At 43.4% G+C, this 24624-nt stretch overlaps 1 protein-coding gene across 1 annotated transcript in view; it reads right to left on the reverse strand.

Moving 5' to 3' along the window:
* Window positions 1–15325: 15325 nt before the first annotated feature.
* The window catches only part of CNKSR3 (CNKSR family member 3), a 62401-nt gene continuing 53102 nt past the window's right edge, over window positions 15326–24624 (reverse strand). Inside the window, exons 10-13 of the mRNA XM_083496511.1 lie at window positions 24207–24331; window positions 22882–23090; window positions 21656–21745; window positions 15326–18406 (exon numbers count right to left, since the gene is read on the reverse strand). Of these exons, the coding sequence (XP_083352637.1) occupies window positions 18108–18406; window positions 21656–21745; window positions 22882–23090; window positions 24207–24331 (723 nt within the window). The 3' untranslated portion in view covers window positions 15326–18107. The remainder of the gene's footprint in view (window positions 18407–21655; window positions 21746–22881; window positions 23091–24206; window positions 24332–24624) is intronic.

The following is a 24624-nucleotide window of genomic DNA, read 5'->3' on the forward strand; positions in this document are numbered from 1 at the left end:
CACAATTGGACTACTGCAATTATTGTGTTCAATACTAGCTACTTCAGAATAAATTTTGGAAGCTGCAGTCGTTCCAGAATGCAGCTTCAAGGACATTAGGAGGTGCATCTCCATGAGACCACAATATGCTTAGCCTGCAATTAATGCACCAACTACCAATTTGCCCCTGGGCGCAGTTCAAAATGTTGCTGATTACTTTTAAAGGTCTAAATGGTTGGAGCCGGATACCAGAGGAATCACCTCCTCCCATGCTATCCTGTTTACTCTGTTCACTCTAGGTTCACTCTGTTGGAGTGTTGATGCTGTGAACCTTCCATCTTATGCTCAGCATCTATACAGTGGCATAGTGTGGGTTGCCAGAGGCCGGGGCCACACGGAGGGAGGGATGGGAGGGAGGGAAAAAGACAGAACACAGCAACGGAGTCACCCAGGAGATTGTAGCTGCAGAGATAAGAAAAGAAAAGACACTTCTGGAGAGGTCACTTCCTGGTTCACATGGAGAAGCCGTTTTCAATGGAGCCCAGCAATGGAAGTGTGCAGCTGTATTGAGGCAGCATGAGGTTTTGAAAGTTTGCACCCCCAACAACTTTCAGCTGGGGGAAACTGCCCCTGTGCCCCCCCCCCCCGCACACTATGCCACTGCATGTATATACAGTGGTACCTCGAGTTACAAACACTTCGGGTTACAGACTCCGCTAACCCGGAAATAGTACCTCGGGTTAAGAACTTTACCACAGGATGAGAACAGAAATCGTGTGCTGGCAGCAGTGGGAGGCCCCATTAGCTAAAGTGGTACCTCAGGTTTAGAATGGTTTCAGGTTAAGAACGGACCTCCAGAACGAATTAAGTTTGTAACCAGAGGTACCACTGTATAGGTAAATAAAACCTTATAATCACAGAAATGCCATCAGTTCCTAGTGATCTTAATTCCAAGAAAACCCAACCAGCCTCTCACCACCTCTCTGATGGTGTAATAGAGGGGGAAGCATTCTTCAGGGCATAAAGAATGATGTTGTCTGCCAGAGCATTGGGGAATTGGCTGACCTCCCTTGCTCTGGCAAGTGAATGATGAGATAATGAAACATTTCAAGTTTGTTTGTGACAGATTAGCATAGAGGAAATCAGAGAATGTGGAGAGTTATCAAACAGAGGCTCATTATGGCTTTGATTTTCTCTTATTTGGTTCCTGCTTCATGCTAATAGATTAAATGTTAACACATTTCTGCAAGTTTGTATGCATTTTTAAATTAAAAGTAAGTGAATGCATTTCAGTTGGCTGAAAATCTTTTGTTCAACCGCAGAGTTATGCTGTCTAAAGTAAGCACAGCTGAGTTCAGTGGAGCTTACTCCCAGGAAACTGCATAGAATTGCAGTTCTTCTTATCCTAATAACCTGCGTGCATGAATGTGTGTGAATATCTATAAATATATTGTTATGCACACCCAAATAAGACCCACAGGATCAAAGGGGAGTTGCTTCTAAGTAGGTCAGCAAAGGGCTACAGCTGTGGAGAGCAATCCTGTGCACATTTACTCAGAAGTAAATTACACAGGAGTTCAATTGGATTTACTCCCGTGTAAATAGGTATAGGAAATTGCAGATTTGCTCACACAATCCTGTGAATTACATCCTTAGTTTGCGTTCTGAAACTCTCTTTTAAGCCTTCTCTTCTGGATGAATGGGAGAAAAGCTAATGCTAAAAGCCATGTGTTAGAAAACAAATAACCCGGAAAAATAAGTCCTATTTTATTCAAGCTACTTGTTTTAAGCATTTTTCCCCGCATGAACTTTACCAAAACACACATACAAATACTGCTTTGTGCTTCCCTGAATGCAGTCCACAGTGACTGGCCCAAATAAATATCAACACTATGTCTATTTGAGGAAACAGAGAAAGAGCCTGTTGAATATACAGACAGTAGCTGATTCTGGTCACAGTAGAGATCTGCAGTCCTCATTGTGCCAAAGGCCTATTAATCTCACTCCACTATCTTATCAAGGCAGAGCAGATCTCTAGTTACTGGTCTGCTTCACAACTGTGCACAGACTGCAACTTTGCATACATGGAAGTCAATGGAATTTTAAGAGACCTAACAATAGGCAAGATTGCACCCTTTACAGTGGTACCTCGGGTTAAGAACTTAATTCGTTCTGGAGGACCGTTCTTAACCTGAAACTGTTCTTAACCTGAGGTACCACTTTAGCTAATGGGGCCTCCTGCTGCCGCCGCACGATTTCTGTTCTCATCCTGAAGCAAAGTTCTTAACCCGAGGTAATATTTCTGGGTTAGCGGAGTCTGTAACCTGAAGCATCTGTAATCCAAGGTACCACTGTATTTTCAATAAGAAAGCATGAAAATGTTACATTTGTCCAAGGTTCATTAATTTTGCAGCTAAGTAACACTGTAACGGAATAGTTTACGCAGGGGAAAGTACCATTACTTCAACCACAACAAAGCCCAGGTCTTACCTACACTTTGTGTGCCTTTCTCTGTGGCTGACTTTTTAAGCTTCAGAAAATTATTGAGGCAAAATGTTCGCTTCTCTTTAAGGTGCAGTCCTGAGACATCTTGACATTTTTGGGTAGCTGGGGAAATCTCTATAATCCCACGGCACTTAGTAAAACTCTTTTACACACTCTTCAAATTTGGGAAAGTTCCTCTCTTGCTTCTCTAATTTCCAGTTTTGTTATTGTTGTAAAGCCTCCATTGTTACGCACATGTGCTATGTATATGCTACAGGGCTACCTAGAAGGAAGTGGTTTCAACATTTAAAGAGTTTGCACTCTCGCATTGGTCAGTTTGTAGAGCATATTCTAGGACCCTAGACAATATGCAGCAGCAATGAATGCTACCTGTATTATAAAGGCAAAAAGAACACCAGTTCTTCCTAAAACTATTTAATTATTATTATTTATAAAATGTATTTATAAAGTGTATATACTGGCCTATACCCACAGGTCTCAGGGTGGTGCACTGGATAAAATCACAACATAAAAACACAAAATACACAATCAAAACAAAAACAACCCAATCACCCTTGCTAGGGAAAACCAAGGACAGAAAAACCTAGACTGACGTGGGTGTGGGGTGGGAAGAGAAGTGCAATTTAACAGAGAATTGTCTGTGGTTATCAGTCCACCTAGAAAAACACAGCAAAACAGGGAAGCATTCAAGAATAGTGTGCACAAAAGAGAAATATATTTCACAGATGCCAGAAAAAGGACGGGTTCCTTATTTCTGCAATATGTCCGATGCATTTCGGTCACAAATGCCTTTGTCAAGGGCTTTTCTAAAAAGATAATAATGTGATATTTATTATACAGTTAGTAACCCACACATAAACATTCTTTAAAAACTTAGGCTATATTAACATCCTAAGTGTACTAAAATTACTGTACAAATAAGTATTGAGTGGAATACCTGGAAACAGCCACAACACATTAAAACATATGACCATACTTGTTTCTTAATAAACCAGTCTCAAAGCTTGGCACCTCCAATGCACATTGAAATACTTCCTGTAGGAAAGGAAGAAGGCATCTTCTCTAAACTCCCAACTAGCTATTACCTTCAGCAAACATATATGAACAAATATATTTCTATATGGTAGAATTTGATGCTGTATGATGTAATTGACCTTTCACCCTTTGGTATATCATTTAGAGCAGTGGTTCAGATGGTACTGCCCCCTACATGGAATTACCTAGGGGTGTTGCTAAAGGAAGGGGGTGGCGAGGGCACTAAGAGGCAAGGGAGGTGACAGAGGTGGATTTACCGGAGCTTGAATGGTTTGGTCATACTGGACGTGGAGCCATTCTACAACTATGCTGTAGAATGGAAGGTGAGAGGCAAAGAGGCACCAAATTTTGGCGTCACAAAAAGCACCACTGAATTTTGAGACCCCAAGGTCCTCCACTGGGGGCGCCGGAGGTGGGCTTCTCTGAGCGTGTTGCTCACTTATTATTCAATGAAATAAATTTGCAGTTACAGTGGTACCTCGGGTTAAGAACTTAATTCGTTCTGGAGGTCTGTTCTTAACCTGAAACTGTTCTTAACCTGAAGCACCACTTTAGCTAATGGGGCCTCCTGCTGCCGCTGCGTCGCCGGAGCACGATTTCTGTTCTCCTCCTGAAGCAAAGTTCTTAACCCGAGGTACTACTTCTGGGTTAGCGGAGTGTGTAACCTGAAGCGTATGTAACCCAAGGTACCACTGTACAACGAAATGAGGTCAATTTTATTAAGGCCAAAACTGTCTTTCCTACATTTATTTCAAAGTTAACTCTGTTCAAGCGTAATATCAGCAGCAGCTATACCAATTTCTGAGCCTGTCTGAGCTAGAAAAGAAAGGCGGGATACAAGACAGTGTTCTGCAAACCTTTTTTGTGACCATTTGGATAAGCTGCATAAAAATATGTCCGATCTATTTGAGGACCTTCTTTTGATGGAAATTCCATATTGGGTAATAAATCCATTTTCAGATACCGAGGAAGATGGGGTAGTGGAGGAAGAACTAATCAAAGTACAAAATGGCATTGAGCTGAAGTCAGAAATTTGGTCACAACATGACATTTCTGCTCGCTGTCCTTGTTGTATTTCCAACATCCTATTAGGTGGTTTTAGTGTGGTCAGCCAACTTCTTTCCAAGCAAAGAAATTGACTTCAGATTACTAAACGTGGTGATTTAAGACTCCTGGTACGTGACTTTAAACCAGATACTAGGAAACTGGTATCACTTCATCAAGTTCATCCATTGCATTAAGAACAGTGAAGTAGCTACTAAATGTGCTATCTTAGACTCTTGGTAAATAACTCTTCTTCTTTGGTGATCACTCATAGCCCAGTAAGATTGTCTTCCATGAACACAGTCTTAATGGTGAGGCCGTAAGTGACTGTGGAGGCCAATTCTGGATCTTCTGATGCTGTAGATCCTCCTGCCTGAGGCAGCCATCTCACCTTGCCTCATGGGTGGGCTAGTTCAGACATAATATTGAGTAGAACACATGGCCTGCAATTGCTTCGTTAATAATCCTGACTGAATTGTTTTGCATCCCTGTTCCTTCTATATCTGTATGCATAATTCCCCCCCCCCCTTTACAAATATGTCCTAACTGCATATGCTCCAGCTGTCCCTATTCTCTGCCCAACCCCAAATATTTTCTGCTCTTTCTCTTTGGTAAATAAAATTGTCCATATTATCCCTTTCGGGAAGGAAGGAGGGCTGTCTTTTAATAATGCTGTTCATAATGTTCTTATTCCCTATAGTATATACAAATTAAGGCTGTGCACCTGATCACACTACTAGAAAAATAGGCACTATATTATTGTAGTCACTTCCCAGTTTGTTTTTCAAAGGTTTATCCCTAAAGAAACTTTGTGGGAAGGAGGAGGAGGAAGAAATCATAGGCAACAAAAGGGGGAATAAAGAAGCAGGTTGTTTTTTTAGAAACATGCTTAAATTTTTGGGTGGTGATGGTTGAGGTGTGATCCTAACGCTTGTGAATATTAGACCCCCAGCTTTGCCCCACTCCACAATAATTATACAGGCAGCAAATGTTTCTGGATATGTTTGAGTTGCAGTTGTTCTGCAATGCATACAATCAGTTACATACAATATGCATGGCAATGGCAGATTGTTAGTAGCAACAGGCTGCAGACCAGTGTGTTGCCTCATACACCGGTGGATCAGTAGAATAGAAAAAAACAGCCCCTTCAGGTATAGGTGACTGGGCCCACCCTTTGACTGAGATTTTATTGGTTTTTAGGTTGAAAACCTCTCAGGGAAGATTTACAATAGGATGATAGACTATGAACTTAGCAGTCAGCCATTTGCAATAGACAGGGAAACCTGTGCCTTTCTTTTTACATCTATTTATATCATAGGTTAGAATTCACTGTGATGGCTTTAACTGAGCTATGGGTTTTTATCAGAGCTGCCTCCAGGTGTGAGAGGGCCCAAGTCTAAATGGGGGAACCCACCAAGTGGGCCCTGCCCCTGTTGGGCTTACTAAGCATGGCAGCAGTGCAGATAGGGGCACTGCTAGAAGCCCTTGGTGAACACAGTCAGGTGCCATTTTACATAGCTGTCAACCTTCCCTTTTTTGTGGGAAATTCCCTTATTCCAGCACCATTTCCCGCTGCTTCCCGCTGCTATCCTGGATTGTTAGATATCCCGTAGCCTGTCCCCGGGACAGGTGAGGCTGCTGATTCCTTATTTTCGAGGCTGCTGATCCCTTATATTCAAATCTGAAAGTTGACAGCTGTGCATTTTAATCCCTTCCCTCAATGTCCCACCATAGCATTGCCGTGGAGCAACTCTCTACTTGGGAAAATGGAGCAGGACTAAAATGATTGCTCACTGCACGTGGTTTGTCCAGTAGGCATTTGACTATGGATGTTGATGCCAACCCAGGTTGCAATCTTGTTCAAATCTGAGGGGAAATGTTGCCTTAAAATGAAAGGGGTCAACCTTCAGGAGAAGGTTATCGGGCAATGCAGTTTCTCCTCTCCTCTTTCTTTGCTTCCTCTGCCAAATTTCTACGGCTCATGTGCAGGACTGCACTGCAGATGGTAGGGCTGCCAAACATTTTCTGAACAAAAAGTCCAGTTCACTGACGCGTGGCCTATTTGAGAATTATGCCAAACACCTGTGGTTTTGAAATCATGGAGTATCAGAATCCATGCTACCTCATAAGATGCAAATCTTCATGCCTTCATGGCTTCTTGCTACATATCCTCTTTTAAGGAAGGTCTCATGGTTGGTTTTCCAGCACTAAAGTGTTCCCGGCTGCTCCTGTCCATTTTTAGTGGAATTGTTGTAGGCCAGAGATTTTCAACCTTTTTGAGTCCATGCCTCCCTTGACCAACTACATTCTTTCCGCGGCACCCCTGTGGAGCTCAGGAGCCCAGTTATGTCACCCCTTGGCTGCAGAGCTGGCAGCATCTCACCCTTTTCCAACCCAATCCCTTGTGGAGTGATCCCTCAGCCTTCTCTCCTCTCCCCTCTCCTTGGGAGTCCTCTGGGCAGCCGCTGCTGCCACCCCTGATCTTTGAGTTGTGCCCAGGGGCGAACAAAGGGGGGGGCGGGAGGCCGCCCCAGGCACCACCCTGGGGGGTGACAAGATGGCCCGCTGCCTCCCAGCTGTAGAGCAGCAGAGGGCGCGCACACGGTCAGTGTGGGCACTGCTTGCGCCACGTCCGCACGGCGCCCGTACGGGCTGCTGCTCGCATGGCGACTGTATGGGCTGCCACTTGCACAGCGACCGTACAGGTTGCCACGCGTGTGCAGTCTGTAAGGACATCGTGCATGAGTTACAGGGCGTTTTGCCCCGCCCCTTGGTGCCCCACCCCGGGTGACGGAGAGGGTTCCTCCGCCACTGGTTGCGTCCCCCCTGCCCCAAAGAGAGGTGCCTCCTCACACTGCCCCACAGGGACCTGGGGCCAGTCTGTCCATTCCCAACAGCAATGGCTGGCAGACTGGCTGGCTGGGTTCCCTCCTGCTTGCTTGCTTACTCTTCTGGCAACCAGCCTCATCTTCTGGCAACCAGAACCCCTAGAGGCACCATTCGTCTGCAGAGTTGATAGCAGGGCTGCTGCAATAAACAGCCGAACAAGCTTTTGGGAAGCAGACGTGAGAAGGCATCAGAGGAGGGAGGGAGGGAGGGAGGGAAGGAAAGAGGGACAGAGGCTAGTGTTGTCCGCAGTACCCCTGACCATCATTCAAGACACACTGCTTGAAAACCCCCATATTCAGCTATGGGGAATTATCCACACATTTAAAAGTGGAAGTTCCATGAAAGCCAGCAGTGTGTATTCTCGGGCTCCCAACCTTTAATCTACTTTCCTGCAAGTGGCTTAACATTTCCAGCCAAAAACCGTTTTCTTATCAGTCCCCCAAACTCCAGCAGTTCAACACAGTGCTGATGAGTAGAGGAATAGCCTTTGCTAACTCATTATAATCTCTTGCCAAGTTAAACAAATACTGGCATGTGTAACACACAGGGCAACCTTGACGGGACCTCTCACGTGGATGACCCATGGACTTGTTACTCGTTTCCAGGCGGCGCTGGGAAGCAGCAGCACATCTCCAGCACAGACTGTAATAATCACATCATGCGCACTTCCCATGAATGTGGCTTCTCCCCAAAATATTCTTCTAACCGCTTTAGAAAATTTGTTATTTTCATAGGACTGAATGTATAAGGGCATTTTATAACACGGCTGTTGTTGGAATACTTTCCTTAGGGAAATTAGTGGTTTTCATTTTTTGTCACTGATAATAACTGTGGGTAACCATACAAAGCTGTAAATACGTATTTAACTCTGATTTCTGTCATACTATATATACAACATAAAACCTGTGGAAACAGAGATGTCGAATGTCAAGTTCTACCACTATAATATGTGAGCCACGTATATGAAACAAGCCTCATGCCATTACTATTTTCCTTAAATGTGTATTATTATTATTATTATTATTATTATTTCGTTTCTGTTCTGTCCTTCCTCCCATGGGAGGCCAGGATCATGAATAGCAAAACAATACAGGGTTGTAGCCAGTGCTCCCCCCCCCACAGGGTACTCAGGGGTACGCAGTACTGGCACCTCCGTTTTTGTTGTTAAAAAACGTGGCACTTACTGTAACAACTTCACGGTGAGTACTGGCACCTATTTTTCTAGAAAAAAGCATTTGTTGAGGCTGAAAATCAGTGCAATCCTTACCATGTCTACTCAGGTAAGCCCTTACTGAATTTTGTGGGGAATGACTCCTAGGCAAACGGGAGTGCAGCAAAAGTCATAATCATAGAACAGCCACTGAAATCAGAAGAGCCACTGAAATCAGTGAACTAAAATTATGTTTCAATAAAAGCGTCAACACATTTCTAAAATGCAAAATTGCAAAATAATACCAACAGCTGAATTTTAATTCAAAGACCAAGTTGAACAGATAAGTCTTCAATTGGTGTCCAAGCATAAACAGCTAAGTGTGTGTAGCTGCTGGCTATGCAGAAAGGAAACAATTGCTATGGCTTTCATTTCCCCAGCTGTTTCAGGAGTGTATAATAGTTATAGAGGACTAGTTTCCTATGCAGCTACTGTAGGGTTGATAGGAGCACATTTTCAAGCAAGCAGCGTGCTTCAAATACTGAGTTGAGTCCACCCTAGAAAAGGAGTGGCTGGGACTGGGACAAAGGAAGAGAGCAGAAATTGGGGAAGTCAGGTGTGAGGATCCTTTTGCCCTCCAGATATTGCTGAACTACAAGTCCATCAACCCCCACAAGCAGGGTCAATGGCTAGGGATGACAGTTGTAGTTCAGCAACAACTGGAGTGCCAAAGGTTATCCCCCCTCCCCCGAGTTAAGTAGGAAGGAAGATGTCTAGAGGGCCCCTTTCTGCTTTAAGAACCTAGTGGGATCAAGATAATGTCTCCAAAAATAAACGGTTCAGTGGACAAGTGTTAGAAGTAGATGGGGGGGGGGTAAATGGACTCCCTTGGTTAGATATTCATATCTGGGAAAGTCATCCATGCCCCAGGGTAAATCACAGATGTCTATTAAATGAGACTTGCAAACTACTTCCAAGGCTTTTGTATATTCAGAGTTGTGCGAATTAAGTTTTCCATCCATTTTCTTCTTGTTATGAAACTTAGCCTTAAAATTAGATGTGCATGAATATGATTGCATTATACATGTGAATTTATCCCTCTGTCCCAAAAGTAAAGACTGCGACTTGTGAAGCCCTAATCACAAACAGAGTAGATTGTTAAAAACTACTCAGAGTGATAAAAATATTACTGTGCAAAAATATTGCCATTCCTGTTTGATGCCCCTGTTACTGATGAGTCTGTTTCACTGAAGAAGTAACCAGAAGAGGCTGAGTCATTGCAAAAAGGCAAGTTTCTCCACTAAATTCACTGAAGTGACATTGTACGAATGCAGTTCTCATCTCCTTCTGTGTGGGCACTCTGTCAGAGCTGACTAACGTTTCTGTTCCTCCAACTCTCCTACCTCAAGACAAAGTCAAGTGCTGAATTCTCCCTGCAGTCGGCAGCTTTCTATTTTTAAAACCGATGTCGCAGCAATGTAGGTGGTTGTAGAGTTGCATTCGATTAAATATTAAGACGTGGCTTCAGCTGCCTGTGTCACAGCCATCACACCACTGAAATAAAAAACTAGATGGTAGACGCAAACAGGATGGGTATCTCTAGAGAACTGGCTGGTGATTTCTACAGAAGTATTCACCAGTCACTTCTCTTAAGATGAATCAGGAAGCAAAGCATCTTAGCACTGAGCTTCAGGGTGATGGCTACAATGGGGAAGGAGAAAATATGTACCTTACGCTTGACCACATGGATCTTCTGTCATTGGTGCTCTTCTGACCAAGTTTGTTCTTATGTTTTGCCTGTGCTGCTTGCTAATTTGCCATCAGAAACTGCATAACATGGAAAGACTTGGCACTAATGTAAGTCTGGATGCTATGGAATGCAATGCCAGTCATGATCTGACAGAAGACTGACCTGTGGCACCTCTTACTGGTATGTAGTACTTCTAGTGTGAAGCAGTTACAGGATTTCTCCTCAACAGGCTTCCTTTCCTGTAACTGCAGTGGATGCTATAGATGAAGAGACAGAACAAAAGGTAACCCCCAAAGTCATCTCACATGGCAGCGGCTTCTAAGTGATATACCATAAGTGAACCTTTTTCATATCAGTCTTTTGAGGAACCTATACACAGTTGAGAGAGCACCTCTAAGGGATGTGCGCTGGGATGCCATACCATGCTTTGCCATCATCCCACATGATCTGATATTGCACATTGGAATCCTCCAGAGCTTGTGATCCACAGGGCAAGATTTGTGGGCAAACTGTTTAACAGGGAAACTTGCTCAACATTAGCTGTTCTGCTGAACCTCAGTAAACTTCAAAAGAATCCCATGGTTTCCTGGAACGCACTTTGAAATCCACCGTTTCCCAGTCATGTTTAAACTTATCTCCGTATATCAACAGCTCAGTTCAGTAGCGCTGCACAATGCATCCAGAAACCTCTGAATTGCAGTTAATGGAAAAGTACATACAATCCTGTTCACAGGAGCTAAAAGCAGCTTTTCCTATGATGGTTTGTCAATTTAGATCTAATACCATTTATATCACTTAGCCATGCAAAATGGAGTTCCTTTCCTCATAGAAAAAAATACAGAACGAGTAGGTTGCTTCCTTAAACCCAGGAAATTGGGGGTGGGGGAGAACTTAGACTGAGTTATATGTGTGGCCTCGTGCTATACCCCAAGACAAGGGGAGCCTTGAAAAAGGGCTGTTCCCTCTTCCAGAAGCCCACATCTGACTCAGGGTCAAATCAGGCACTGGCTGATGCAATATGACTTCCTTTCAGGCCTGCTGCTCCACAGGCCAGCATCCACCACATCCTAGGTTACCCCCACAAAATGTACAGTCTTTCTGCAGATCTCCTCTCTTGGTGTGGCTTCTGTATCTTGGCTTTAACAGTCTTAATTCCAGGACTCCAATGCATCTTGGAAGATGACTAAACCTAGAATACTGCTATTCCCTCCTTGGCCTCGCTCAGTAGGGCTTCAGGGAGAGCCTGAAGATGACCTCTGGCAGGGGAGTAAAGGCCAAGCCACCGTTCTTAGAGGCCTGACTATTCTCTTGACTTCCACTGGCCCTCCTCCTCTCCCAGGTATTTTATACCCTTCAAGTTTCTCCACCCTTCACTCTCGCTGCAGGTCTGCAGCTGTGCTCCTTCTGTCCAACAGGCAGATGAATGAGAGGGCCCTACTCTGCTCCTTCTAGCATGGGTGAACCCTCCAGGCAGGGTCTAGGTACAGTCTTCTCAGGAGCCATTGCCTGGTTGGTGCTCAGTGGTGAGAACTGGGACCTATTTAAAGCACAAAGACCACCACTGCTGGTCTTTCAGAGCTTTTGTTTCATTTAAACACCTTCATTTCACAAGTTGGCTTTCAGGGAAGGAAAAACACACACGTATTGGAAGAAAGTATTTGGTTTCCCTCTCGTCGAGTAAAGCTTTCCATTTCTGCCATCTGTTTCCTGATTTGGAAGAACTTTGGCTTCTTTTTTCCTACCTGAACCTGAACAGAATACTGCTTCTAAATCATGGTTATGAAAGAGGAAACAGAATGCTAATTCATTTCCTAGATTCTAAAGAATCTAGGATAAATTGCTTGCATAAATTGCTGTTGGTGGCTAGGGTTGACACAAAAACCCATCCTTCCAAAACAAACTTATTTTCTAGATCCACTGACATTTCATGCATCTTCTACTTTACAAGGTGCAAGGATTAACATGAAATTCCTGGTTCTTTTTGGGCAAGAGAGAGCCCATTATTGCCAGTATCCCTATTTACTTTTCCAGGTACGGTAATCAGAACAGCCTTTGTGCAACTATCTATAAGGCACATTCTGCAACTTGAAGGCTCCAATTATATGCACACTTAACTTCCCTAAGAATTCCAGTGAAATATACTTTCAATGTATATATATAATTGAGCTGAGCCCAACATAATATCATATGTCTTCTTGCCAAGTTAACTTCACACCTTTGAGCAGAATGAACTCAGTGAAAGCAGGTTAGAGAAAAATGCTCTTTTACTTATTTCTTTTCAGGTGAGTCTTGATCCACAAGAGACTTCCAGTAAAATATGCAATACTACATGTGATATGCCAAAAAGATGAGGTTTTTTAAAGAGGGGTGAAAGAACTTTCTCTCTTTAAGCAGAAGGAAAATGGAGCCTAAGGCAAATTCAAGACACTCATTTGAGATCATTTACTCCTCAAAAGGTTTGGCATAAAAACAAATCTCCCTAGGAACATACAGTAAATGAGAAATGATTGTGCAATGAAGCTAATTATCTCTTAATATCTTTATTTTGGAAAGAGATTTTCCACTAGAACTAACTCACCCAGTTTCCAATTTAAGCTTGGGGGGTGTTGTGGGGGGCAGGGAATATTTTGCTTTGGGAGCTGTAAGAATTGCTGCCAACTTGAGCTTTGTGGGGCATTTCAGTGCAAGTTTCCAGATTCAGTTTCTGTTTAACCAAATCCTCTTTTCTGTAGCTTTTCACATGGTACATCAAATGCCAAGTTTCCTTGTATTTATGTGTTAACCACTGAGGATGTAGGGCTGTGTTACAGATGTTCTACTATACCCATGCTATGAACATTCTGTCCCAAGAGCCAAAGAATTAAAAAAGTTATATAAATTATGTATTATATTATTTTTTACAGTAAGGGGTAACCAACGTTTGGCGGCCAATTTTCAATGTTGAGTGCCACATGCCCCATGTTGCTTCTTTCCAGGTCCTTGGGAACACACTTCCCACCACATCCCCAACAAAGAAAAAATAGGCCAAAAGTGGGCAGGGGGCACACAGGCATTTGGCAGCACCCTGGAAATTCCATAGTTATTTGTATTCTTTCATCAAATCAATGGAATGGGCAATAACACTGAAACTGCCCCTCTGGCCACTGGAAATAGAATTGAAAAGCAGCACTTATTCTGGTTTCTGAGATTTCAGCAACCATGGACAACACTTCAAAACATATTTTTGAAGGTATAAAAGGTAGAAGTTCGCTTTGCTTTTTTTTTAAAAAAAAATGAAACTGGAGGTTGTCAGTAAGTTAAATTCTGCCCCTGTTCCCTCATTTGCCCTACCAAAGTTCTTGATTTTAGGAGCTATAGACTAGTGAATTAGAACAAGAAGTCCTTTTAATTTATTCCTATCTCCCTAAAAAGGTGGTGAGACTGAGGGGAATAGTTTTGAAATCCTGCTTTCAGAGTCTGAGGCATTAGGAGTCACAAGATATTAAACTTGAAATTTTGCACCATGCTTAGCCAACCTGGTTCCCTCCATACGTTGTTGGTGGGATGATGGGAATTGTAGAGCAACATCTGGAGGTCACCTTGGCTGCCCCCTGCTCTACACAGAAATTGTGCTACCAATGAGGTGTGGTATCACCACTTTTAATAATACTTCAAAATGCAAACAGCCCTCACCTAAATCCCTTTTTGTTGCCTTCAGTGGTTTCTAGGAGAGGGATTGTGGAAACTCACACTTTTAGCTATACTTCACTACAGCTTCCATGCAGATTGATTTTGCTATGAATAGCTGGGTGTGTGGAATAGCATGGGGGAATGTGGATATTGGTGAACACAAAACTGTTTCTAAGCTTGAAAACTGTTAAAATGTTTTTGTTCTGCTTGCCATTTGACTGATAGTTTCATGCTGGTTTTCATGTTTTAATTGCTGCTGTTTTACCTACTAGTAGTCATTTTAAATGCCTTGTTTGATGTATTTTACTGCCTTTTGCTAGCCACCTTAGAAGAATTTTACCCTAAAAGGACAGAATACAAATATGTTATTTATTTATTTTTAAAGTATTTTTGTTAATACAGAATTAGTTAACTTTCTGTGCAAGCAGGCTTCATGGTAGGAAACTTTTGTTTTATATACTGATATAAAAGGGAATTACTCTGAAGTCAATGGAAAATTGGGATGAAGTAGGGGCAGCTACTCCCGCTTCACATATGAACATACAATTGATTAAACAGTGGGTGAGAGAGTGTTAATTTCTGCAGGTATGGGGTAGAATCATAGAACTATAGAGCTGGAAGGGAACACGAGGGTCATCTAGTCCAGCCCCCTGCAATGCAGAAATCTTCTGCCCAATGTGGAGCTCAAACCCACAACCCCAAGATTAAGGGTCTCAACCCACTTGGTAGTAAAGCTGTGTGCTCCCTTCTATGCCGTGCAAGAGCCACTTCCAATATAGTTGGTGGATATGTGCAAATTAAAGCCGCCATGTGTACAGTGTTTTTCTGTCAATTGACTGGCCACTCAACATCCCACTGGGAAAACAGTGCTGGTCAGATGAGAAACTATTATTTTATAATCGTTTTTCAGGCAAAAAATGTCCCAAAGCAACTTAAAAAGATTGATGAAATGGAAACAAACCTGAAAGGCACTAAAACCTCACATAAATACATTCATCCACATGATTAATGTGGTTGCTGTATTCATGCACACTTCCATGGAGAGCTGACATCCTGCAGAAGCAGTTCCCACAATATGTGGGAGATAGTGAACAATACACACACACACACACACACACACACACACACACACACACAGAAATACACACACACACACACACACATCTACAGGGCCACAGGGCCATGACTGCTAAGGCTAGCATATATGTGTGTGCGCACACACACACACACACACACAGGCAAGACTAAGCTGTGCTAGAACATACACTCAATTTGTAAACATGAGAAAATGCACTACAGTTTAGTGCTGTAATAAACTTCTTTATCTGGTCACTTTTCAGGTAAATACATTCCCTCAAACGTTAACTTGGTACCATACAACTTCTGCCCTTTGCTGGTTAGGAGAAATTATTCAACTGTGGAATGAGGCAAATTTTTCTTTTATTCTGTGTTTTCCTAAGTAGACGAAGCAACAGTGAAATTTGTCAAGAGGAGATACTAAGGTGTATTTATTCCAATTACAGATATCAAAGTGTCCTGCATTAGTGTTTTTGGTCAGGGCTATGGTGCCAGGGGGGTTATCTGCACTTCTCCTGGCTTCTTTACCTGTTTTTCAAGGTCTTGTTAAAGGCCCTTGGAAACAGATCACAGAGAAGCTAAAGTACACCAGAAATCAAAATAAACCAATTATAAGTTTGGCTCATCAATGACCCCAAAGGAGTGGCTTCTGTTTTGAGCATCTATTGCCCAATCAAGGGAAAGAAGTTGTCAAGGGCAGTGTCAACTAGTCCTGCCTAATGCTTTTGAGAGCTCTTCTTCTAAAAACAATGCAAAACCAGGATCAGAGCCTGTCATGGTACTTTAGATGGATTGCATATTAGGAGTGGCAAATACTACACATATCTGCAGTGAAAATATATCACGTATTATTCTAACCTTGCAATCTAAGGGAGACTGAGCCTGAAAAATACGAGTTTACCTAATGTATTGCTGGTAAGCTTTGAACCTGGGACTTCTTGGTTCACAACTCAGTGTCATAGCCACCTTCTCTCATGTGAAACAGTTTCAAAACAATTCATGTGATGCTTCCATCTTGGTTAACAAAAGAATTAAAGACAGACATGAACATATTCATTCTTTCCTGAGAACAGAGGTTACTTCCTGAACTGGACGAGAAATTTCAGGCTCGAGAGAGACCATTTTCTTAGTTACATCTTCCTTTATCATTATCTGAGGGAGATATTTAGCTTATATTTGAACTTCATACAATACACCTCACTTTCTACATCATACTTGCCTGGATCTTCAACAAAAAAGTGAACTGTAATTTCAATTACATTTGGGTTTGTTTGTTTGTTTGTTTGTTTGTTTTACTGCTTCTTTTTAATTGAAACCACAAAGTTTTGAATACTATGAGAAAACATCATCAAGATGCAGAACAGCTGCACTAGCTTTGGTGAAGTTTGCTAGGCTGGTACCAATAGCCAGTTCAGCTTGAAAGGTAACTCAAGTTATGCCATTGTTTTAGCTTGTTTGTCAAAAACAGGATCGAATTTAGTTATAACCATATGCATTCTTTTAATGGTAAAAATTTGTGCAAATCCATTCAACCAAGTATAGTTGTGACAGTTTCCTAGACAGTTAATTTAACATCTGTCTCCCCATGCTTGTTATAAACTGCTCAAGAAAGCTTGCCGAGATCACATTTATCATGTTAGACAGCAGTGTAAAATGTGATGAATTCCTTTCATCAGTGTAGATGGTGCTGTTTTCAGACCATTCAAATAACTAATTTAATGGGGTGTGACCTTTTTTTTGCCTTGGCTAATTAGTACCCAGTGGTGTCATAGAGAAATGTAAAAGCTGCATAAAAGGTTAAGTGTTGTTTTTTAAGAAAAAGAAAAGAAAGAAAGCGTAATTTAAATACTTTTAAATTATTTTAAACAAGATGTTCTTTGTGGATCTCTAACAAAAAAAACCCCTCTTTCCTACACTTGCTTTGAAAACAACAAATTATTTGCATCCAAACACTTCTGGCAAGTCCTCCCTTCCACAGACCACCCCAACTCTCACCCAATGCTACTAATTTAATGATGGCAAACAGTTTCTTCCCCAACACTCTGAAAGAGCAAACTGCCTTACAAAAATGTAACTCATCACAAGTCAGCCTTTAAAGCCCAAATAATATAAAAACCAGTTCAACCTTGAACCACAGTTGATGCTCCAGAAGCTTGCAGGGATTGCTTTCAGAAGGATACTTTGGTTAACAGCTATTCAGTCTTAATCATAAAAAAGCAATAAGATATATTCATTTTTACCATTGTCACTTGAGATGCATTTCCTTGGCATGTTGTAGCAATCCATGTCCTAATTGGATGAGTATTGCAGCAATTCAGGGAAGAACAGTTTAACTGTACTAAGATTTTAATAACTTCAACCAAAATAGCCTCACGTTTGTAACTAATCAGAACAAAGGAAGAAACTGCATTTTATTCCTGACAATAGTTGAGTCGTCTCCAGTCACTTGCAGTGCAACCACGTTGCTTAAAAGGGATGCGGGGGGGGGGAGGGGAAAACCTCCCCTTTTCTTCCTTCTTGGTCAGGATTGCAGCGTAGGAATCCATTTTTTGCTGAGTGCTACATAGTCTGCAGATCCAGTAGGTTGCACAGCATCAGAGTCTTGTAGCAAATGAAGTGCCACCAGGCCTCATTACGATGCAGAGATTGCTTCTGCGTGGGTCATGCGGATTTCAGGTCAGCAGTGACCTCTGAATCACTCGAGCCTGATCGGTTTTTCTCCAGAGGACTGAATTCCCCCTCCACCCTTGGGCAGGTAGAAAAATGCTTGTGATCTCTCTCCTCGCCTCTCCTCCTGCTCTGCCTTAAACAGACCCCCTCTCTCCAACTCCAGTGAATCTCAAGACAGAAACATTGGGGAAAGGGCAAGCTTCTCCAGGGGGAGAAAATAAAATAAAATGCAAAACTGCTCAGTAACTCTGTGGGTACTGCAAAACCATTTGAAGGTGGAGGGGAAGAAAAGGCACTTAATATCAAATACCCTAGAAAGTCAAAACGCAGCCAGTTAACTCAGTGAGTCAATAACTTGAGTCTCGTAATCCAGCTGACCAGCAGGGAGCGCTCTGTGGAGGAGGATTTCGTGGAGGAGGTCACCGGGAGCTTCTTGGCTCCATCCTCCTGGAAAGGGATCGTCGCACTGTTGTGAAGATCCACATTAACAAAACACCTGCTCCCCCTGATGTAGTCTGCACCCCTCACTAGCTGCCTCTCCGCCACAGGCCTGGAAAACGGATGCTGAAGTGGGGAACTTTCTTCAATGATGGGCGGGATTCTCTCATTGCTGAAGTACCGGCAGAGGGCATTTTCACCTGCAACGAACAAAGAAAACACACACTTATCAGAGCCAGCATAAGGAGATGCAGAAGAGAGCGTTTCAACACCTCCAGCCAGTCTGAAGTTTTGGTGAACTGCCCCACACAGATTCCCCTCACCATCACCTCTCTCAAAGATTACTCAAACTTGCGTTCTGCTCTTCACCTCCATTTTACTTACTGTTGTACAAAGCTGAGGATTTGCGTTTTGCTTTAGGGCTAAATTGTACAGGTACGTGCAAGTACTTGCATTAAAATCCTGGCGGAAATAAGAGCTTTGGGAAGGGGCAATTTGGAGCAGAGAAGTGGGCAGAGTTGGGTGTTTAATCCTTCACCCACAACTTCTCCCCTGGAACTCCCCCAGCAGCTGTTTAGGCAAGAATTGTAGGGGGGGAAGTTACACGCCTTTTAGCCTTTTTAGAGAAACGGTAAGAGGGAATGTTACAGAGGTATAGAAAATTATACATGGCATGGAGAAGGTGAATAGAGAGCAGTCCCATCCCATTCCATCTCCCCCTCTCATATGACTAGAACTCAGGGACGTCACATGAATCTGAATGGTGGAAGATTCAGAACAGACAAAAGAAAGTGCTCCTTCACACAGCAAGTAGTATCAAAGGCTACCAACTCAGATGGCTATCAAAGAGGATTAGACAAAATAAAAAAATTCCTTCCAGTAGCACCTTAAAGACCAACTAAGTTAGTTCTTGGTATGAGCTTTCGTGTGCATGCACACTTCTTCAGATACACTGAAACAGAAGTTGCCAGATCCTTCTATATAGTGAGAAGGTGGGGAGGGGTATTACTCAGAAGGGTGGTGGGAATGGGAGATAGGCAGATAGCTGGGAGAGCCTGTTGACGACTCTTAACGACTGTAATAGGTCTTACAAGAGAAGGCAAGGGGTCAGGAGGTGAGAAATGGTTTAGTCATGTATAGTGAGATAAGAATCCAATGTCTTTGTTCAGCCCAGGTTTTTCCATTGTTTTAAGTTTGGTAATGAGTTGTAATTCAGCAGCTTCTCTTTCCAGTCTGTTTCTGAAATTCCTTTGTAGTAAAACAGCTACTTTGAGATCTTGTATAGAATGTCCTGGGAGATTGAAGTGTTCTCCTACTGGTTTCTCTGTTTTGTGATTCTTGATGTCAGACTTATGTCCGTTTATTCTTTGGCGTAAGGTTTGGCCTGTTTGTCCAATATAGAGAGCTGATTGTGTATGCCATCAAATGCCAACAGTGTCCTTCAGCTCTCTATATTGGACAAACAGGCCAAACCTTACGCCAAAGAATAAACGGACATAAGTCTGACATCAAGAATCACAAAACAGAGAAACCAGTAGGAGAACACTTCAATCTCCCAGGACATTCTATACAAGATCTCAAAGTAGCTGTTTTACTACAAAGGAATTTCAGAAACAGACTGGAAAGAGAAGCTGCTGAATTACAACTCATTACCAAACTTAAAACAATGGAAAAACCTGGGCTGAACAAAGACATTGGATTCTTATCTCACTATACATGACTAAACCATTTCTCACCTCCTGACCCCTTGCCTTCTCTTGTAAGACCTATTACAGTCGTTAAGAGTCGTCAACAGGCTCTCCCAGCTATCTGCCTATCTCCCATTCCCACCACCCTTCTGAGTAATACCCCTCCCCACCTTCTCACTATATAGAAGGATCTGGCAACTTCTGTTTCAGTGTATCTGAAGAAGTGTGCATGCACACGAAAGCTCATACCAAGAACTAACTTAGTTGGTCTTTAAGGTGCTACTGGAAGGAATTTTTTTATTTTGACTATGGCAGACCAACACGGCTACCTATCTACTACAAAGAGGATTAGAGAAATTCAGGGAGGGTAAGGCTATCAATGGTCGCTAGCCATCATAGCTATGTTCTGCCTTTAAATACCAGTTGCTGGGGATCACAAGGGGAGAATGTGTAGCTGCACTTAGGTCCTACTTGCTGACTTCCCACAAGCATCTGGTTGGCTACTGCGAGATGCTGGACTAGAATCATAGAAGAGTTGGAAGAGACCAAAAGGGCCATTGAGTCCAACCCCCTGCCAAGCAGGAAACACCATCAGAGCACTCCTGACATATGGTTGTCAAGCCTCAAGACTAGATGGGCCTTTGGCTCAATCCAGTATAGGTAGGTGGGTGTTTCCTCATACAACTTTCCAAAGTCCCATTCTCCTCACTTCTTCACTCAAAATCACCACTATCCCTAAAATCTGGAACCATTTTGCTTTCAGCGCACCATACTGTATGTAACATGGATTGTCTCTCACCTGCTTCAAAGCCCTAGAACACTGCTAAAATTATTTTTTTGTATAAACTGACTCTAGTGCTAGTCCTTTAGGGTACAGCATTAGGGGGCATGAGGAATAACATCTCTCTCCATGAAATAAATCCCTGTATGTTGCCCTCCTCAACAATGTCGTGGTTTTCTCTCTACGCTAGTATAGCTTAGTTCAGTGTTTCCCAACCGGTGTTCCGCGGCACACGAGTGTGCCGTGAGACATCGGCTGGTGTGCCGCGAGATGCCTGGAGGGAGGCGGGCGAGTCGGGCGGCGAGAGGCGGGGCGGCGGCGGCGAGGAGAGGCCGCGCCTCCTGCTGCTGCCTGGCGCTCCTCCTCGCAGCCGGCAGCGCTGCCTGGGCGCCTCCGCGCGACTCTGCCTCGCTGGGTTTGGTCTCCCAGCAGAGACGGGTCACACGCGCCCCTCCCTCCCTCCCTCAGCCTGCGCGGAGGGAGAGCCAGAGAGAGGCATCGCTCCTGCGCTCCGAGGCGGATTGAGCGCAGCTGAGAGGAGCTGCCGAGGGAAAAAACTTTCACTTTTGTGCGTCCCTCCCGGCGTGACGCTGCGCGCTGACGTCACGGGGCGGGGCTTTAATGGTGGTGTGCCGCGAGATTTTTTTTCAGTAAACAGGTGTGCCGTTGCCCAAAAACGTTTGGGAAACACTGGCTTAGTTTATGGTGACTGGCACTTAGAGAAAGGGAAGCAGATTTGGCTCTCAGTACTGTATAAAGTAAATGAAGGAGGACCTTTGTGCAGTAGAGAACAGAAACACTGTTTCACACTGGCTATAACACTCACCTTTGTTTCCAATGTTGCAATACAAGGCAAACAAAAGCAGTAATGACTTTTGAACGCCCCTCACCTGTCTGCAAAGGTGTGCATTGAGCAGGGTAGTGAATGTACAGACAAGTGCATTTAAGAAAGCGGCGATCCTAGAGCACAATTTCCTTACCTTTTCTCCCCATTGCTCGGGGCCTAGAGAAAGGTTCTACACCTCCCAGCCAGTTTCCATCTGCAGGCATAGACAACGGGCGAGGCTTTCCTAAAGGCAACACAGAAGGGGTTTCAAGAAAACAGCGCTGAGTTAACTTCATATTAGCTGATCTCAATGACAGACACAATGCGAAGAGTTTACACAATCTATTCAAAATAGGAAGAAGCTAACTGAGATGCAATACCAGCAAGCAACAGGATGTCTAATAAGCTTGGACTTGTAGCAGCTGCTCTGCCCTGTAGGAATGTGGGACCAGTTAAGATGGTCTGCCTCCAGAAACTAATGGAAGGTTTCTGAATGCTCTGGGGGAGTTTCCAACAGACAGAGCCAACAATTCTGCTAGGGCTCTCAGCTCTGTGTGGAATGGTGATAGGAGAATGGCCGTCACACAATCGCTTCCGGGGTTCCTCTTTGGAATGCAACTTGGTTTACTAAGAAACTGCAGGTGATGAAACAAATCCAGAGATGGCTAGAGCGCAAGTGGTGTAAAATTTGTTCTGAAGCTGACTTGGACACTTGCTAGGGCATATAAACACACCTATCGAGTAGCAATGGAGGCAGCTAAGAAGCTTTTCCATGTGGTCCAGAGGCTTGTCAACCCAAACATGGGAGTTGGGTCTCTGGAGCCAACTATGAATGATTTGCCCAACACTTTGAGGATGAAGTCACTCAACTCCATAGCAATTTGGATGCCACAGCTGCGGTAGAGTGATGTGTCTTGTGGGATCCTTTTTCAATTTATGTGGCCTGGTGATGGGACAGGATACGTGTGGCTATCTTGATCTCCGCCTATCCTGGCTGGTGCCTGTCATCCTAAAAGAAGTAGCAGTGCATCCACTCCTCAACAAGCAGGGATAGAGGTGATGGTCTTTCCCTGCTATCTGCTCCCAGTGGCTGGTACTTAGTGACAGATTTGGGGACCTAATTTTCAAGCCTTTGTTTTACATTGGAGGCTTTGTCACATACACACTCCAACACCCTATTACCGGGCATAAGCAAACTCAGCCCTCCAGATGTTTTGGGACTACAACTCCCATCATCCCTAGCTAACAGGACCAGTGGTCAGGGATAATGGGAGTTGTGGTCCCAAAACATCTGGAGGGTCGAGTTTGCCCATGCCCGCCCTATACACTCTGATGCACACAGCTTTTCTCCTCAGCTGATACATGTAACAATTTACTCACCATAGGATTGCGTTTTTTCCCTCATCTTTGCAGGAAAAATATTTGCTTCCATGGAATAGCCAGGCAATGGATCGGAATCAGTAAGTGTAAACCTTCTCCTCCTGCATTCCTGATCCAGGAAGGAATTGGGAGATTCTGCACCTTTGGAACCAGGTAGGGGTTGTTTAGGTTTGCTGCCTCCTGCGTAAACAAAACTCCCCTTCTCATCCCTGCAAAGAGATAGGAACTTGATTAGCAATGAAAATATAAGGTACTGTGATTCTGCACTCGTGGATGGTCCTTACTACTGTTTGGAAGTAGTGGGACATTATAGCTATTCAAGATTGGGGGGGGGGGATGCAGAAAAAGTAAAAGGAATGAAGACATCATCAAGGGTGCATGAGTTGGGTCCCAAAATTCTGCACAAGCGCAGAAAAAGCATAAACTGTGGTACTAGGCCAATGATTCAGCTAAGAGTGTTGGTTCTTCTCTGAAAACAAGCTCCTAGACAGGATGCTTGAAGGTATGTGGGCAACGCATGGTGCCATCATAGACGCCAGAGAGGTGGTTGAACAAGGTTTATGTGATCTGGAGTGAGTCCTAAGCACTCTGCAATTCAGATTGCTCCTTCCACAGGATTAACAGCATACATCATGCAAAATAGTCAGAATTTCCAGATAATGGATTACTCCCACTCTGTGTGGGGCTGACCTTAAGGCTGGTTCAGAAGCTGCAGCTGGTGCAGAATGCTGTGGCTAGCATGCAGTGAGGAGCGACCTGCTACTAGTGTGCAATGCTCCTGTTAAGGGATCTGTACTGACAGTCAGCCCTGGTGCATAAAGCCCTAAGCAACCTAGAACCTGTTTGCCTTCTGCCATCCTGCTTGAATCCTTATGTCATCCACCAGGACCCTAAGACACCCTAGAAATTTGTTTCATGTGAACCCAGGGCAGAGTTTTTAGGGCTGCAGCATTCACATTTCAACATACACTCCCCATGGTAATTAGGTTGGCACCAACCATGTGTTCTTCTAGGTCCTTTTCTTAAGACTTTTTATTCAATCGGGCATTTTCATAGTAGCATTGCTGAATATTGTTCCTGTTCATTTTAGATATGGATTCAATGTATTTTTATGGGTGTGAATTTTGCGTTTCATTTCTTTCTCTCTCTCTCTCTCTCTCTCTCTCTCTCTCTCTCTCTCTCTCTCTCTTTCTCTCTCCTCTATTTCTTACACCCCGCCATGATATTTTAGAATGGTGAGCAGTTTATAAATATTCTACATCAATAAACAATAAATCTAAAATAAAGGCGCTTTGGGGTTAAGAATTAGGTAGGTATTGGCATACCGAGGAGCATATGGGATAGACGGTGGTGGAGGTATGTAAAGGTCCAGAATGGCTGGTTTCTCTTTCTTCAGGGAAGCATCCATGCTGCTTTCAGGTGACTGGGTAGTAGTTGCAGGTGGGCTGGTCTGCAGTGAGAAAAACAACAGGTAGTTGCTTAAGTAAATTAGACGTACACTGTGCAACTGGCCCTTTCCATCTACAATGTGACAACATTCCTCATTTCATCTCTCACCTGAGCCACTGGAAACAGACACATTGCTTCTTGTTTTATGTTTACTGATTGTGCTTCATTTTCCTTAGCTGCCTAGAGTTGTTGAAAATAAGGCTACATGTAACAATTTAAGGTAAACCTGGCTGTGTAACTCCAGGCACCCTTGGAAGAAACCAATAACCTGTATCCAACCAAAAATCTGCAGTT

This window comes from Podarcis liolepis (assembly GCF_965112155.1).
Source record: "Podarcis liolepis genome assembly, chromosome: 3".
In the NCBI taxonomy this organism is placed as follows: Eukaryota; Metazoa; Chordata; class Lepidosauria; order Squamata; family Lacertidae; genus Podarcis; species Podarcis liolepis.